The 17,804-nt window shown below is 38.0% G+C and overlaps 1 protein-coding gene across 2 annotated transcripts in view; it reads left to right on the forward strand.

Annotated features, from left to right (window-relative positions):
• The window catches only part of TTC28 (tetratricopeptide repeat domain 28), a 593,462-nt gene that overhangs the window by 292,227 nt on the left and 283,431 nt on the right, over positions 1–17,804 (forward strand). For both annotated transcript variants that reach the window (XM_082853188.1, XM_082853189.1), the window contains 3 exons: positions 6,442–6,589; positions 16,481–16,753; positions 17,647–17,777. In XM_082853188.1, the coding sequence (XP_082709314.1) occupies positions 6,442–6,589; positions 16,481–16,753; positions 17,647–17,777 (552 nt within the window). The remainder of the gene's footprint in view (positions 1–6,441; positions 6,590–16,480; positions 16,754–17,646; positions 17,778–17,804) is intronic.

Below are 17,804 nucleotides of genomic sequence, written 5' to 3' on the forward strand. Positions count from 1 at the left end.
CTAATTTTTGTCAGCCCCTCACCCACTTTACCAAAAGTAATTTCTATTCTGCAAGCTGGTAAAGCAGATGAGCCACCTGATTAAATAGCAAATGCCAAACTGAGAGTGAGTAGTGAGAAATTCACTTCAATTTTTAAAAATGTACCCACTCTTCATATATCATATGTGATATCAGTTAGCAATCATTGTTACAACCCTTTGAGGTCATCCTTATCATCCTCTCTGTAAGTGGAAATGGCACATGAATTTGGGTGAAGTTAAGTGCCTTGGCTAAAGGCACACAGCTAAAAAACAGCTGGGATAGGATTCTAATGTCAGCCTTATGAGTACTTTCTCTTCTGCAACAGCTGCCTTGGGAGTAAGTCACATAGCTTCAGTTCAAAGCTTTTGTAGTAGTTATTTTTATTTGTTTAGTATATACCCTTTCACTTTGTGTTTGGAAGTTTGTTAAAGGAATACCAAACTCTAGAGCTGCACTGTCCAATACAGTAGCTACTAGCCAGTTGTGGCTATTTAAATTTAATTAATTAAAATGAAAGGAAATTTAAAATTTAGTTTCTTAGTCACACTAGCCATATTTCAAGTGCTCAATGGCCACATGTGGCTGGCCAGAGGCTAATGTTATTAGTAGAGAGAACAGCTCCATCATTGTAGAAAGTTCTATTAATTTCTCCCTTGTTCTAAATGAACATATATAACAAAATATATTACAAAAATAATTTGTGCTTATGTATTCATATAGGTGCCTATTTCATGCGAAACAGTGGAAACCTACTGAGGACATGGGTTCTGTCCCTTCATTTTTATATGTCATATTTTAATGTGACATAATATATAATTTGTAATATGTTATAAATTTTATAGTGGGTAATATGTGTTTATTTACATTTTACTTGTACGATGGATATGTTTTAAGTAATACAAGCAGTCTTATTTTCCTGTATAATGCATTCCTGAAAAAGTATATGAAAGTCAAATATGTGGAATATCAAATATACAAATCTTAAACAAATCTTAAACAAGAGAATATCAAATATACAAATCTTAAACAAGAATCTTAAACAAATATACAAATCTTAAACAACATGTTCAGTGAGTGGGAAGCGTTAATTCCTAGAGAACTGAAAAATAAAATCTCAAATCATGTCTTTCCTTTTAAGAATCATTTTTTAATATATATGTTCTCTAATTTTATCTTTTCCATAAAAAATGAGCATAGTTAGCCGTTCTTTGTTCATCCAGTGATGTTAAAGCTTTTCTGCTTTTGGCACCTTGTAATCATTTTCATTTTTGACCCAGTTGTGGTTAAATTATAGATTAATGCTGCTGCTTTTTAAAAACTAGAATCAGCATTTCTATTTTCCCAATCTCTACTCATTTTTAAATAAAATAATAAAGGAAAAGTCAGTAAAATAGTTATGTAATTTACAAACATGGTTGACAAAGATGGTGATGATGTGGTAGCAGGTGGTATGATTGGATTGGCTAGCAGGTTATAGTTAGAGATATTTATTCTTCAGAAGATGTAAAAAATTTCAAATTCAAACAGTGAAAGACAGGTTAGGAACATTAAAGTATAACATTTAAAAGTACAGATTAAATCAAAGGCAGAATATTTAGGAGCACTTGAACTAAGTAATAGATTGTATTGTACATATAAGTAAACAATTTTTTGAAAAATTAATTTATTTATTTTTGGCTGCTTTGGGTCTTTGTTGCTGTGCATGAGCTTTCTCTAGTTGTGGCAAGCGGGGGCTACTCTTTGTTGCGGTGCGCAGGCTTCTCATTGCGGTGGCTTCTCTTGTTGTGGAGCACGGGCTCTAGGCATGCAGGCTTCAGTAGTTGTGGCACGCAGGCTCAGTAGTTGTGGCTCGTGGGCTCTAGAGCACAGCCTCAGTAGTTGTGGCACACAGGCTTAGTTGCTCCACGGCATGTGGGATCTTCCTGGACCAGGGCTGGAACCCGTGTTCCCTGCATTGACAGACGGATTCTTAACCTCTTTGCCACCAAGGAGGTCTTTAATTTTATATATCATTACATATTATATACATTTGTTCTATATTTTATGTTATAAATATACATGTGTACCTATGAGCATAGGAATTTACCTCATTACTCATTTGAGCCATGGGAGAGTAGGAAGTTTAGGTTATTATTGGGTTCAGTGATGATTTAGAATTGTGAACCCAGTAATAAAATGTTGAAAGAAAAGACTTAAAGGTCCTTCATTGCTTCCAGGGGTACTTGAAGGGTGAATGGCTTACTGTTTCCCATGTTTAGCCTTTGAGTGTTTTTACTTTAACCGTGTCGTAGTCTGTTTGGACTGCAATAACAAAATACCATAGACTGGGTGGCTTAAATAACATTTATTTTTCACAGTTCTGGAGGCTGGGAAGTCCAAGATCAAGGTGATGGCGGACTTGGTGTCTGGTGAGGGCCCATTTCCTGGTTAATAGATGGCTGTCTTCTTGCTGTGCCTGTTCTCATGTGGTAGAAGGGAAGAGGGAGCTCTCTGGGGTCACTTTTATAAGGGCACTAATCCCACTCATGAGGGCTCCACTCTCATTACCTAATCACTTCCCAAAAGCCCTACCTCCAAATACCATCACACTGGGAATTAGGTTTCAACATATTAATTTTGTAGGGACACAGACATTTAGACTATAGCAAACTCTCCGAGATGAGAAGAATGTCCACTTATTAAAGACCAAATACTAACAGTTTTAACAAAAGGGCATAAATACTTTGGTGATTAGTTACATTTTTATTCCTGCTAAAATGTTACAAACCTTATTAGTAAACAGTTACTGTAGGTAGCAGTCAAGACATTTATAGCTTTTTATATTCTTCCCCTCTAGACTGTGAGCACTTGAGGGTACAAGCCCTGTGGTACACATCACAGTGACAGGTGCTGTAGATTTTTAGAGAATGTTAATTGAAGGCAGGATGGAAGGAATGAAAACTTATACTTGTAACCTACTTGTATTTCTGTTATTTGTGAGATTAAGTAGCATGTGTAGAATAATCACTGAAAGTTCTTTGTGGTGAACAACAAAAAATATATGAATGACTCTGCAACACTTTAAAATCTAGGCATGCCCCCTTTAGTCCAGTGTATTAACTAGCTCCTTATAAGTCTTTTTTTTTCCTTTGGCTGCCCTGCATGACATGTGGCATCTTAGTTGCGTGGCATGTGGAATCTTAGTTCCCCAACCAGGGATCGAACCCGTGCCCCTTGCATTGGAAGCGCAGAGTCTTAACCCTAAGTCTTTCTTCTTGGCTAAAGCTTCAGGTTAATACCATTGTTCTCAGGGTTTAGGTGCTCTCAATAGTCAGTCCATATTGCCTTCCCTTCTCCATCTGCTACATAACCAGTGACCAGGATGTGGGTATATGCGTGGGGAGTGCTGAGGCAGGGGGTGTGTTATCTGAGGTTGGCTGGGCACCAAGTGTTCAACGTTTCTTCATAGGCCCCACTTTTCCTTGGTGTGCTGCACATATACTGCCTCTCCTCAGTCCTAAGTGACCCAAATTTGCCCCTTTCTCAGATGACGCTGCTTCCTATGAAACCTGTGATAGTAAGAGAAAAATTAGGTTACATCAATCTTCTTGAAGTTATAGTAAACAGCTGTGAAACTCAGCACTTCTTGACCTTTGCTTTGGAAGAGGCTGGTGGAGAATCCTCTGGGTGGCTGCTACATCTCCCAAGACCTGTTAGTATCAATTTCTTTTAGTCAGGTGGTTCAGATTTTGTCTGGGAGCCTTACAGCTGTGAATTTCCCAGTTGCCAGCAGTCTTATATGGAGCAAGGGGGAGGAGTGAATAAAACAGTGATAGGAATTGGATAATATTATATTGAATAATGAAATATTTTCAATATTTATTAGACTCTCCTTATATTCTCTTAGTCTATAATTATATTTTCTTGTTATGATTATTTTCTCATTAACTAATAATCAAAATAGCTCACTTTATTAAGTATTTACTCTATGTCAGGCACTGTGCTGATTTATTCTATCACAGTAACCCATAATCTAGGTTTTATCATCATCAGCTTGAGCTCCATAGTGGCATATCTCTCACAGAAGTATAGATAACTAATTTTTATTCAACAGCTATTCATACATGCAATTAATATTGCATGAGAGTAAGTTGGGAGAGCCCCACTTTGTAAATTAGGTACAGGGATATGTCAGAGCTTGACTCATTATGCTATCTTGACAAGAATGCAACTCTAAGCTTTTAACTGAGAAAATCTTATAAAGTTGGGCTGGGGATTCTGGAAGGACATAAGGGAGGATCAAGGGAGACCTTGGAGCCTTCTCACCTATATCTCTTTTCAAAATCTTCTGGAGAAAGGAAGCCGAGACTATGAGCAGCATGATCCAGTCATACCTTTTTTCATCTAATTTATGAGTGTCCTAAGAAAACAAAACCTGCATGCCCTTCTTTAACTCCTTTGTGTATTTGACACCATAACTTGCCATTAACGCTGAACTTTGCCTACCTACTAGGGAGTGGATACGTGCATGGGGAGTGGATGTCATACTTTTCGGTGATTTCATTGGCAGATAGGAAAATCAGTTATTTTCTCAGTGAAGTAATGAACGATAATGCTTTGCTTTAAACATGCAAGAAATTATCAAAATTCATTGAGACTAATTTAAATTTTTGTGTTTTTTCTAGTTTTATTGAGATTTAATTGACTTACAGCACTGTATTAGTTTCAGGTGTACAGCATAATGATTTGACTTACATATACTGTGAAATGATTACCACAGTAGATTTTTGTGTTTCTTAAAATATATACCTGAAATCATTACTACAGACACATTTTGTCTCTCTCCATAAATAATAGAGTTTACAGGTTACAGAGTACACACACACACACACACACATATATAAATACATTTTTTAAGTTTAGCTTTAATATAGAATTATGTAAACTATAGTTAATTTTAGTTGGAATGTGGTACATATTGCCTCTTGGATTATAGAAATCACCTAAAATGTGAAATGAAAAGAGTGGTGAAAAATGTGTATAAAGACATTAAAGATTAAAAAGTGGCTGAGTCCAGTGAAAGGAAGTGATCTTATCAATTAGTAATGAAAGTGCATTTACAGGTTATTGTCTTACTGGAGTCTGAGTTTTAACAGCTGCTAGTAGTTTAAACTAATAGAAATCTGAATAGCTCATAATAATTTGAGTATTCATTCTGTTTATGGATTGTTTCTTAATAGAAATACTGAATAGTATTGCCTATCTTACATTACCTCACAGTTTAGTTACAAAAATGAAATAAGTAAATATGTTTTATAAACATGAAAGTTGCTCTCTTTCACTCTGTATGTGTGCATAATATAAAATTATAAAATTATATATTAAATTAATTGAGTAGTTGTTTTAGGAGTTGTTTGAAACTTCATTTATATTCCATGAATACAGTTTGTTACAATTGCAAAGTATACTGGACTGAAAAAGTTACATTTGTGTTACAAACATAGAGTATTGTAAAAGTATTTAAGCTAAATAGGTGGCCAAGTATTTTAGAAGCAGGTGTCGTATAAGCATGAATGCATTAATAATATGTCAGTTTTATGTGTTATTTAATCGGGTACAAGGTCCTTTGCTGGTTAAATACTGGTAACACATTGATCATTTACTTGTTTTTACTCTGTGTTCAAAAACAAACTACACATTCTTAAGATCATTCTGAAGTTTAAATATTTTATTAATTTTCTGGCCCTTTCTGCAATTAGCTGGAAGGAGGGTTGTTTCCTTATATTCACAGTTGATAATACTAGTTTTTTTAACCAATCCAATTAAACAATACAAAGGACAGCAATCTTATTCTGTTTCTAAGCAAAGCACATGTATTTTTAATAACAGTTTTAAAATATTATGTCTGAAACACCACATAAAATGTAACCATGTTGTGTTACTCATTACAGTTATCTTAATACTAATCACATATTGATTTATCCCTTTAATTAATGAGGAGAAGTATAAAATAAGTGGAATTTGAATATCTCTCATTTGTCTTGCGCTATACCAGATACTTTGGTGACATGTAAAGAAATCTCCAAACCCCTGTCCTTGAGGAGCTTATGCTATTAAAGTTGGGATAAAAGATTTTAAAGATCATCAAAAAAAAAAGTAAAAGTACTATGTGAATAAATACCAAAGAATGTGATAAAATCAATGTGTTCTGGAAGGGAAAAGAATGAAAGTTCTAAACGTAATTTGTCTGAAAGAAGTATGCTTACATTTTATGATGTTCAGAGAAATCAGATTTGATTATAAACACTTTACTAGGTTTTTGAACCAGGACCACCTCAAGTTTAGTTCTGCCGACCTGTTGTTCTAATCAAGAATCCTCATCAGCCTTGGTGGAGCATTGTGTATAAGTAAAACATGCATTATCTTTTCTTTATTTGCAGGCATACTTCCGACAGGGTGTTGCCCTCCAGTACCTTGGACGTCATGCCGATGCCCTGGCAGCGTTTGCATCTGGGCTGGCTCAGGACCCCAAGAGTCTCCAGCTTCTGGTGGGGATGGTAGAAGCAGCCATGAAATCTCCCATGAGAGGTAAATATGATGAAAGTATTTGGTCCAACACTAATTTACATTAGAACATTTCTAGCCTTTGAAGACTTTAGACTCAGGCATTGAGAATGGATAGGTTATGAAATTAGCTAAGATTGGATATTTTAGAACAAGAAAGACAAGGAATCACTATCAATAGGTGACATTAATGAAGAACAATGGGATGGTGGTAAGGCCACTGGAAGTTTGTGGACCTAGATTATATTTTGAATTTTTTGTTAACTAACTGTATGACTGGGTAAATGAATCAAATTCTCTGGATTTTAGGGTTACATTAGGAATCCCTATGTTTTTTGTAGTTCTAAGATTTTGTACCTCTAAACCAAAACACCTCTACTAGTAAGTTGATCTGCTCAGTTGGACCAATATGCCATCTAGAAATAAACAGATAAGAGAAGACATTAAACATTTCATGAGAGGAAATATGGATCTAACTGTAGGCTATGTCTAACATTTTTCAGAGGAGCATTAAGAGATTATGTTGACTTGAAAGAGAGAGAAACATGGTAGATATATGGTTTTCTCCTATACTACTTCTGTATTATACCAATTGGTATTCTGGGACAACAGTAGATTGAAAATAGTACTGTGGAGGTTGGAGGAGTTCTAAGGCTCAAATCAGATTGGCTTCCCTTTGAGAAACATTGATTTTTTTTTTTTTTTTTGCATTATGCGGGCCTCTCACTGTTGTGGCCTCTCCCGTTGTGGAGCACAGGCTCCAGACGTGCAGGCTCAGTGGCCATGGCTCACGGGCCCAGCCGCTCCGCAGCATGTGGGATCTTCCCGGACCAGGGCACGAACCCGTGTCCCCTGCATCGGCAGGCGGACTCTCAACCACTGCGCCACCAGGGAAGCCCGAGAAACATTGATTTTTGAGGAAGGAGTTCTTGGGAAGATTGGGTTGAAAGTGTACACCAGTTGTCATCTTTGCAGAGTGATGGAGACACTAAGGCAGGTTGATGGCAAATAGTAGACAGCTAATGACATTCCACACTAATTAGGGACGTCAAGCAGAACTCTATTTTTGTTTCTGAAATGGTACGTTTTTGAATTAACCTAAAAATTTTGGTGGCAGTATCATTAGGTAATTTATTTAGTTTTGAAAATGTTTGCAGCATTAGATAATTTTAATATACAGGCTAGTATGGTACTTGGCTCAAAATATGTGCTAAGTAAAAGTTTGATTAACTAAATGGTACTCGTATGGCCTCTGAGCAATTCATAGCTATAAAAAAATACTTTCCTGGGCTTCCCTGGTGGCGCAGTGGTTAGGAGTCCGCCTCTTGATGCAGGGGACGCGGGTTCGTGCCCCGGTCCGGGAGGATCCCACATGCCGCGGAGCGGCTGGACCCGTGAGCAATGGCCGCTGGGCCTGCGCGTCCGGAGCCTGTGCTCCGCAACGGGAGAGGCCACAACGGTGAGAGGCCTGCGTACCGAAAAAGAAAAAAAAAGAAAAAAAACTTTCCTGAAAGCGAAGATTTCATGTTCTAGAAAAAAAGTGGAAAGGAAGCCTCTCTTCATGCGATTTTATAACCCCATACAAAGCTGAGTCTTTGCTGCAGGAACCTAATGGCTTTTCCCACTGGGGTACCTGCTGTTAATAAACTCTGACTTAAAGCAGATGTACTTTGGAGCTCCATGACTTGGGGGTGGGGGGGGGGAATGGACAACAAAAAAGATCAATCTGTCTCTCCTTTCCATTTTTCTAGTATTTTCTCATTCTCTCCCTATATCCCTCTGCAAGTAATTTACATGGAACATTTTTTATTTAGTTCGTGAAGATATCCCTTCTTTATTCTGAGGTATTTCTGCCACTGCCTTAGTATACTGGAGTGAATGTGTTGAGATCAGCAGAATCATACTTACCGTTTTGCCTTTGAAGCAATTTGTTTAGATAAATATAAGAAAATCTTCTTACACTGCAAGAAATAGCTCAGTGCTTCTTTCAGCCTTAGGGTTTTCTGTGCCATGTTCTTTCCCATCTTATACTGAGTGACCTAAGGGCGACCCTGGAAAAAGCTGCATCTTACAGGTGCCTGGAGTACTTTAATATTTTCTTCTCTTTCCTTAAAGCAGTTTAACTTACTTATTTTTGGTATTGCCTTTACCACTGTAGCTATTCCAGGTGGGCTTTTCTCATCAACATTTTATAGAAAGACTGTTGCTTTGCACAGGGTTGTTCTGTGCATCATTTAACATCTTAATGACCTCTCTTTTTGTCATATGGTTATAATTCACAAAATCTGTCATCATTTGCTGCCCATTTTTTACCCACTGTTTATTTTAGCCTCCTGCAGCGTTCTCAGTTTCTGCCATTGTTGCGTAACTGTGCAGTCCAGGACACTTTACATGTAGGTCTGATCTGTTGTGTCAGTTGTTTTTGTTTTGCAGTTCTGAGACGCAATAGGGAAGCTCCCTCGTCCAGTGCTTCTGTAAGCAAACAAAGCTCCCACGATGTGCACAGCGTTCCTGTGGTTTGGCCTTTTGGGGACGTTTCAAGATTTTTTTAAAGATAGGGCTAATCTATAGTAATATACTCTTGTTCCCAAATAAATATATTAATCCACTTTGGAACTTACTTGATTTTTAAAATTTTGTTGTTGCCTATATTGCTAACTGCATTAAGTCTTTTTTACTTTACTTTTGTGGTTTCATTCATGCTCAACAACCAGATATCAGATAATCTACTTTTCCTGTAGATATATTTACATCACTATATGTAATGTATTTCCCTTAAATCATTTATGTAAATGTCCAAATAAGTATTAATATAAAATGAGACTCTTTAATGACCCTTAAATTATCCTTTTACTATTTTCCATTTCTCCTTTTTAGATAGTCTTTCAGCAATTTCAGTTCATTGTATCTATAAATGTTTATGTAAATTTGGATGGTGTAGCATAGTACTACTGCCAACCGCAGATTTAATAATGTAATTACGAAGTGAGACTGTTTACCTTTATTTGTTCCTCTGAAGACGCTAGGGCTGCTTCTTGCTGAGGGTTCTCTTGTGTATATTTTCTATCCTCTTGTTAATTTGGTAATCTAAAGACTATTACATTTATAGGCTATCACCTGTCGTGGTGTTTCTACCAGCTTCAGAAGATCCAGGAAGCTGATTTTATGAAGTACTGGTAGAAAATGGCTCGAATATATAAGCTTTTCTCTCAGAGTCAAATTGGGGCTCACGTTTTATTTACCTGATAGTCCACCCTTGGTAACTCTTTCCCTCTGATTCTCTTTTAAGTGGCAGTCACTTTGCACAGAGGGCCTGTTTCTGAAATGTTATGTTAAAAAAAACCTGACTTTTCCCCCAAAGGTTGGGCTCTAATTCCAGTACTGCCATTTGCTATCCCCTTGACTGAGCAAGGTTGCTTCCTTTCTCTGCACCTCAGTTCTTACCTGTAAAAGGGGTGTGATAATAAGTACCTCCTAATATTGTTTTTTAAAAATATTTATTTATTTATTTGGCTGCATTGGGTCTTAGTTGTGGCACACGGGATATTCATTGTGGCATGCAGGCTCTTCATTGCAGCATGCAGGCTTCTCTAGTTGCGGCGTGTGGGATTCTCTCTAGTTGTGGTACACGGTCTCCAGAGTGCCCAGGCTCAGTAGTTGTGGCGCATGGGCTTAGTTGCCCTGTGGCATGCGGGGATCTTAGTTCTCCAACCAGGGATTGGACCTGCGTCCCCTGCATGGGAAGGCGGATTCTTAACCACTGGACCACCAGGGAAGTCCCCTAATAATTGTTTTGAGAATCAAGCCTTGGCATGTAAAGGCAGGCCCCTTTAGGACAGTTTCCCTGTGCAGTGTGATGCCCTTCTTCTCTCTGTGGAGAGAAGTAGCAGCAGTGGTAAGCTTGCTCTTGTATTTGTGTTGTGGGTGTGGAACAAACACTGCACAGCACACATGGTCCTTTTGCTGAGCACTTGGTGCCTGGAAAAACTGCGTTTCTCCTGAGCATTGGTGTATTTTTATCTAAAAGGTCTGGGAATTATCTGAAGTGATCCTTTATTTTGCTTTGTCCTCTGTGAAGCGTTAGAGCTTAGTGTCCTGTCCACCTTTAGGAAGTGTGCCAGGGCTTATAGTCTCTAAGCTGAGTTTTCCTTACTTTATTTTCCACTCACTCTGACTTCTGTGTTTTCCACCTTATTTCTATAGAAGGCCTTTGAATCCTTTTGTAATGAAGTAGGATATAAATAAATTCACAAATGAACCCAGAAAAATATGAAGTAGCTTAGACAAAGAGCTAAACATGTCAGTTTTTATTTTCTTTTTTTGGGGGGAGGGTTAAGTTTTCCTTTTAGTGTGAACCAAAAGTTTTTTGTTTTTTTTTTCCAGTTAAGGTAAAATGTACATAACATTTTTAGTTATGCAATTCAGTGGTATTAAGTATATTTACAGCGTTGTGCACCCATCACTGCCATCTGTCTCCAGAACTTTTTCATCTTCCCAAATTGACACTTTGTACACATGAAACAATAATTCCTCATCTTCCCCTACCGCCCCAGCTCCTGGCAACTACCAGGGTACCTCATATAAGTGGAGTCATACAATATTTGTCCTTTTGTGACAAGCCCAGTGGTTTTTAATTTAGTTTCCCCTCTAAGGAATTAGCCTAAGAAAAGGTAAAAATTAAAAATAATTAGATATTACGAACCTTACCTCTAAATTTTGGTTTTTGGGCTATACTTTACTCTCATTATACTTTGGTTACCTTCTTACCTTGTCAGTGGTTGCTGTTCTCTCTTTGGATCCCTGTTTTGGAGATTCATTCCAGAATTGTTTCTTCCAGTCTTCTGAGTTTGCAGTACAGTATTATATTATATCCAGTAATAATTGGTAGTGGTATCACCAGGTTTTTAGGAAAGTTGAAGCTTTTTAGTCATGTATGCTAATTAAATATTATAAGGATAACTTGGAAGGCTCCAGAATGTCTTCATAGTACCTGAGACAGATTGAAGTCTGTAAAAATTTTAGTTACCTTGAAGGTGATTCATAGGAGACAGTCAGTAGAGTATCATTACTTTGGAATAAGGCATTGTGCCTGTTAATGCATTTATTCCTCAAATTCTGTAAATTTTAAAATTCTAAATATGTCTGAAATTTATCCCTTGCTGTCCATCTGTTTTGTCATTGCAAATACAGGACTTTTTCTCTAACTGGTTTTCCTGGCTGTTATCTCTTCCAAACCAGTCCATGCTTTGCTTCCCTTCCAGAATGAACTTTCTAAAGTGTAAGTTTGATCTGTCATTCTCTTATTCATAATTCTGCATTTTCCCCATTGTCTACAAGATAAAGGCCAACTACCTTAGTATAAAAGATCTTCTCTTTTATTCTCATTACCAAGATATTCCCAGCTAAAACTACCTGCAGTTCCTGGAAAACACTAGTTTCTCATAGCTCCGATTTCTATTCAGATGTCATTACCTCTGGAAAGCATTCCTAGACCTACCTGAGTAGGGCTAGCACCTTTCTCCTCTGTGGTCCCGTAGCACATCCTACCAATGCTGAGAAATCTGGATTGAAAGTTGTGTCATTATTTTATATATTACTAAGAAAAAATAAAATGCTGATAAGTAAATTTCTTTCTTATCACTTAACTTTTTATTTTATATAAACTGAAAGGATTCTTTTAGCCCCATTTAGACATAGAAATAACCAACCATTGTGAGGCACCATTGAGTTCATGGACATTAAATCTCAAATTCAGAAATGTTAAAATGTGAATAAATATGCAGAACTGATGAAATAAATATAGTATATCTTTTAGTTGAGTGTGATTATTTGTTTATTATTAGCTTCTACTACATTCTTACAAGGTTTTCAAGTGTCAGGAAATGTGACTTTGTTTATCTTAAATTCTTAAAGCCTTTACATTTTGAAAGCACATAACTGGTGTTCAATGATTGTTGCAAAGTGCCTTTACATTCTTATGAAGTTGTTTTGACATTGGATATTTTATATATTATGCATGATTTCTATAAAGGAAAACATCTTTACATCTACAGGCTGCCAAAACTCTGTTCCATCTAGCCTGAGAAAATCGCACAATTAGTCCTTTTGCTAACAGCCTAAGTTTACTGTAGAATAGGAATTAGAATCATAGAATAGTATAGTTGGGAAGAATCTTACAGATCACCTAATCCAGCCTATACAGTTTTTTTTCTTTTTTTTGAATTTTATTTTATTTATTTTTTATACAGCACAGTCTTATTAGTTATCCATTTTATACATATTAGTGTATACATGTCAATCCCAATCTCCCAATTCATCACACCACCACCACCCCGCCCCTGCCACTCTCCCTCCTCGGTGTCCGTACATTTGTGCTCAACATCTGTGTCTCTATTTCTGCCCTGCAAACCGGTTCATCTGTACCATTTTTCTAGGTTCCACATATATGCGTTAACATACGATATTTGTTTTTCTTTTTCTGACTTACTTCACTCTGCAGCCTATACAGTTTTTATACATTAAAAAAAAACTTATCTTACCACTTTTATTTATCAAATGAGTGTACAACTGCTAACCAGACCTTCTGATTAGTGAGTATGGACAAATGAGACGTAATTACAGCCCAAAGCAGAGAAGTTTGACATTAAAATTTTTTTAATTTACATCAAGTGAAATGGACTTTTTGTGTATATATCTTTACACATGCACAGATGCAAACATAGATACATTTACATGTATATACACATATGTATTTAATATTGACATATACTTATCTATAACGTGTATAGATTTATGTAACCATCACCACAATCATAATTGTGATACATTTGACAAAGTGAGGAAAGTAAGGTTATGTGGCTTTGAAATCCAGGTCTCTTTATCCTTAGCTCAGTATTTTCTGTGTTATTCCACATCAGCTTCCTTCCCCATAAATATTCTCTGGGCCATTTAAGCTGCCCTGTTCATCATTCCTTTTCATTCCATGTACCTATCTTTCATTCCATGCACCTTTGTTTAGGACAAACCTGCCTAAAATACCCTCTACTCACAGAAGAAAGTACAAAGACTTGTCTAAGTCCTACCCTTTCTTTAAGAAATCAGGTTCTGTTTTTATGAAGTTTTCTGATTACCCTTGATAATCATTCCCTTTTCCAAACTCTTATAACATATACTGTATTTGAACTTGCATTATAATTTATCTTTTTATATATGTATAGTCTCTTTCCTATATACCACAAATGGAAATTTGATCTTTTACCTCTTAATCCTTCCGTTTCATTTTTATTTAGTAAAAATTTGTACAAATGAAGATTTCCTTTTCTTTTGAAAATCTTCCAAGTATTTCCCTTGGTCCTCTAACTGTGGCAATGTTCTCTCTTCTTTCTACGATTGTGTAGTTTTAGAGGCTCTATTGGATGGCCCTTTTTTTGAACTTAGCCATGGTTGCAATGGTTAAAATAATCACCAGCTGAAAAGTAGAATCTTTGCTGGCCATCAGTCATTTCGTGCCATCTGTGTCTGAACACTCTTCCTGTGTTTTGGGAACTCCCTGTCTTTTACTTCTGCCTCCTTGCCTTCCACTATAAAAGTTGAAAACATCAGATCCTAATTTTCGCATCCTCCTTTGCAGCTGGGACTCCACCTTTGAATTAGGAGCTAAAGGCTAAAAGAAGAAAGGATATACAGAATTTGTTCCAGTGGTGGCAGGTGGCAATAGTGACATCCGTTTTCCAAGGGTGGCATTTAGTAGTGGTGGAGGCAGAATTACAAGCTGCAATGTCCTGTGTTTACTTGCAGTGGTGATGTTGCCTTCACCAGGAACTTTTGTTCACAAAAGTTGACTGTGGGTCTGGAGGCCTGGTTTTCCACCCTTCCCAGTAGCCACTCAGTGCATTTCTTCCCTGCTTAAAATCAGCTGGAATTGACTTCTTGTGTGAACAAGAATTTTGCCCGGTATAGTATCAGAGAGCCTGGACTTAGAGCCCTGCAATAGGTTCTTGCCTTGGCTTTGTCCCAAGCTATCTGACCTTGCGTGAATACTCAATACTTAAATACTCAGATTCTTCATTTCTAAAATAACGGTGTTGGGCTTCCCTGGTGGCGCAGTGGTTAAGAATACGCCTGCCAATGCAGGGGACACAGGTTCGAACCCTGGTCCGGGAAGATCCCACATGCTGCGGAGCAACTAAGCCCGTGCACTACAACTACTGAGCCTGCGCTCTAGAGCCCGTGAGCCACAACTACTGGGCCCACGCACCACAACTACTGAAGCCTGCACGCCTAGAGCCTGTGCTCCGCAACAAGAGAAGCCACCGCAGTGAGAAACCCTCACACCACAACAAAGAGTAGCCCCTACTCGCCACAACTAGAGAAAGCCCACGCACAGCAACGAAGACCCAACGCAGCCAAAAAAATAAATAAAAATAAATTTAGGGCTTCCCTGGTGGCGCAGTGGTTGAGAGTCCGCCTGCCGATGCAGGGGACACGGGATCGTGCCCCGGTCCGGGAAGATCCCATATGCCGCGGAGCGGCTAGGCCCGTGAGCCATGGCCGCTGAGCCTACGCTCCGCAATGGGAGAGGCCACAACAGTGAGAGGCCCGTGTACTGCAAAAATAAATAAATAAATAAATTTAATAAATAAAATAAGGGTATTTTCAAGGTCTTTTCAGCTCTAAAATTCTGTTATTTTTGCTTCTGCTAATTGGCCATTGGGATGCTAATGTGTGATCATCACTGGCTGCCAAATCCATCAGTGGATACCACCAAAGTTCTGCTCACAGTTATTTCAGTGTGGCATTGTTCTTTTCCTGTTCTAGCAATTCCTGGGCTCTTGTGCCTGTATTTAACCCTATTGGTTAGCAAACGTTTACTGGTACTGTGTACTGCTTGCATCTTGATAGGTGTAAAAATGTTCTTTGTTCTCTGTTTAGTGATCTGATTGAAGGGAAGAATGCTTTAGGCACCAGTAGGTTTCGAGGTTTCCGTGGTAATGTTGATTCGGATGAGAGCTCCTTAGTGGCAAGTGGAGATTTGAAGTCATAAATTGTAAAACTTACATTTTAATGCAGTACTGTTGGCTGAGAGATTCACAGTTTAAAGAGACCAACCTTTCAATAGTTTTTTTTTTTTTTTTCCCCACATAGGCACAGTGGAACAACTAATGTGAAACAGTTTTTCAGGAAAGCTAACAACAAAAGTGTTACAAGTGCTACCTCACTGTAAGGTTATAGTCATTAGCTCTGCAACAGTCTTTTAAAAAAAAAATAAGAGGAGGAAGAAGGAGCTTAGAGGTCATCCACTTTGAAACCTAGCTTCAAATGGAAAGAATCTCCCTGTGGCTTCCTGACCCCTAATCTGTGTCCTTTCCACAACATGAAAATAAAATGAGATAAACATTAATTTTGTCTTTCATCTTACCTTAGTAAACTCAGACGATTTCTTTTTTCTTCTTGATATGCACAGAAACCAAAAATTTCATGTGATTTGCTTTATTGTGATATTTCCTCTGTTGCAGTGGTCTGGAAGTAGACCCACAGCATCTCTGAGGTCTGCCTGTATATAGTAGGGGTGGGACTTGAGTGATGTGCCTGTGATATTTTGAGAGGGCAGGAGGTCAGAGAAGGGAGAACCATTCAGGGAAAGTGGTGGGTCCTGATCAAAGAAAGACCAGAAGAGAGGACAAGTGTGGTGTATGCATGTGAAAGTGATGTAAGGAAATTACTGGAAAGACATTGGTGTTACCCAGTCGTATGAATGAGTGGACAGTAAGGGTGGTGCTAGATTGAAAGGTTGAAGAGTTTGTACCTGAAACAGGCCATAAAAAGGTATGATAAACATTTGTTTCTAGAGCGTATTGGAAAAGATTGTTTTGTGTATAAGCCTATATTCTCTTATTTTCTTTTGTTTTTCTTCAGACTCCCTCGAGCCCACTTATCAACAGCTTCAGAAAATGAAACTGGACAAGAGTCCCTTTGTGGTCGTGTCTGTGGTTGGGCAAGAACTCCTGACAGCTGGCCATCATGGGGCCTCTGTGGTTGTCTTAGAAGCCGCTCTGAAGATTGGCACCTGCAGCCTCAAACTGAGAGGTTCCGTTTTCTCTGCGCTGAGCAGTGCTTACTGGTCTCTCGGAAACACAGAGAAGAGCACTGGATACATGCAGCAGGACTTGGATGTAGCCAAGACCTTAGGTAGAGTTATGCTTTTCTCCTTTATTTCAGTACAGAAAGGAAATGAAGAAAGCTGATTAACCTGATGTGAATGGGAGTAATATGTGCCATGAAAAGTGATTGTACCTCGGGAACATTCTCTGTTTTAGAGTACTTAGGTCTTTAGGGCTTTTCATTTAACAAGGCATCAAGCTCCCAAAAGGCCAAAAGATATGGATTAACATATTCATTGCCTCCTCAGAGATATGGGCTCACAGATTTAATATCTCAGATGATAGATTTGTGGGTGAATCTTTGACCTTAATTTTCATTTTTGCCTACAGTAGAATGCACCATCATTTTGTTGGATGAAATAGTGCAGTGCAGTGGTTAAGACTGTGGACTATGGAGCCAGACCGCTGAGTTTAGAATCCTGGCTCTGCCACTTAACTAGCTGTGTGACCTTCAGCAAGTTGCCTAATCTCTGTGCTGCTGTTTCCTCATTTAAAAAAAAAATGTGGTTTATGATAATCATCACAGTGATTATTCAAGGACTTGGAGGATTGCAGTAAGAGAAGAGATATGGTGGGTCTACCATCAGCATACTTGTAAAGAAGCAACATATTATGGTAGGTGTGGAGTAAAGTGACTGAACCAACAAGCTGATGGTTGTTCAGAAACAAATGACCTCTCATTTCCAGAACACTTATGTCCCTGACTGCAGTTGTATGTTATAACATCAATAACAGTTGTCCAGAGATTTAACTTCTAGGACCATAACTTCCTACATAGAGTCTTTTAGAAGAAGAAAAGAAGGCAAGTGAAATCTTAGCTAGTAAATCTGTGGCTGTTGAATTAGGATGGCCATTATATATTATAAATAATGCTGTAACTTAGATAAATTTTATCTTTTTTTTTTTTTAAACCCAATTCAGGTGACCAGACAGGAGAATGCCGAGCTCATGGGAATCTGGGCTCTGCATTCTTCTCCAAAGGAAATTACCGGGAGGCTCTCACTAACCACAGGCATCAGTTGGTGCTTGCCATGAAACTCAAGGATCGAGAGGTAGGAAGTTTACCTGCAGACCAAAAC

The sequence above is a fragment of the Leucopleurus acutus genome (genome assembly GCF_964270905.1).
Source record: "Leucopleurus acutus genome assembly, chromosome: 13".
Taxonomy (NCBI): domain Eukaryota; kingdom Metazoa; phylum Chordata; class Mammalia; order Artiodactyla; family Delphinidae; genus Leucopleurus; species Leucopleurus acutus.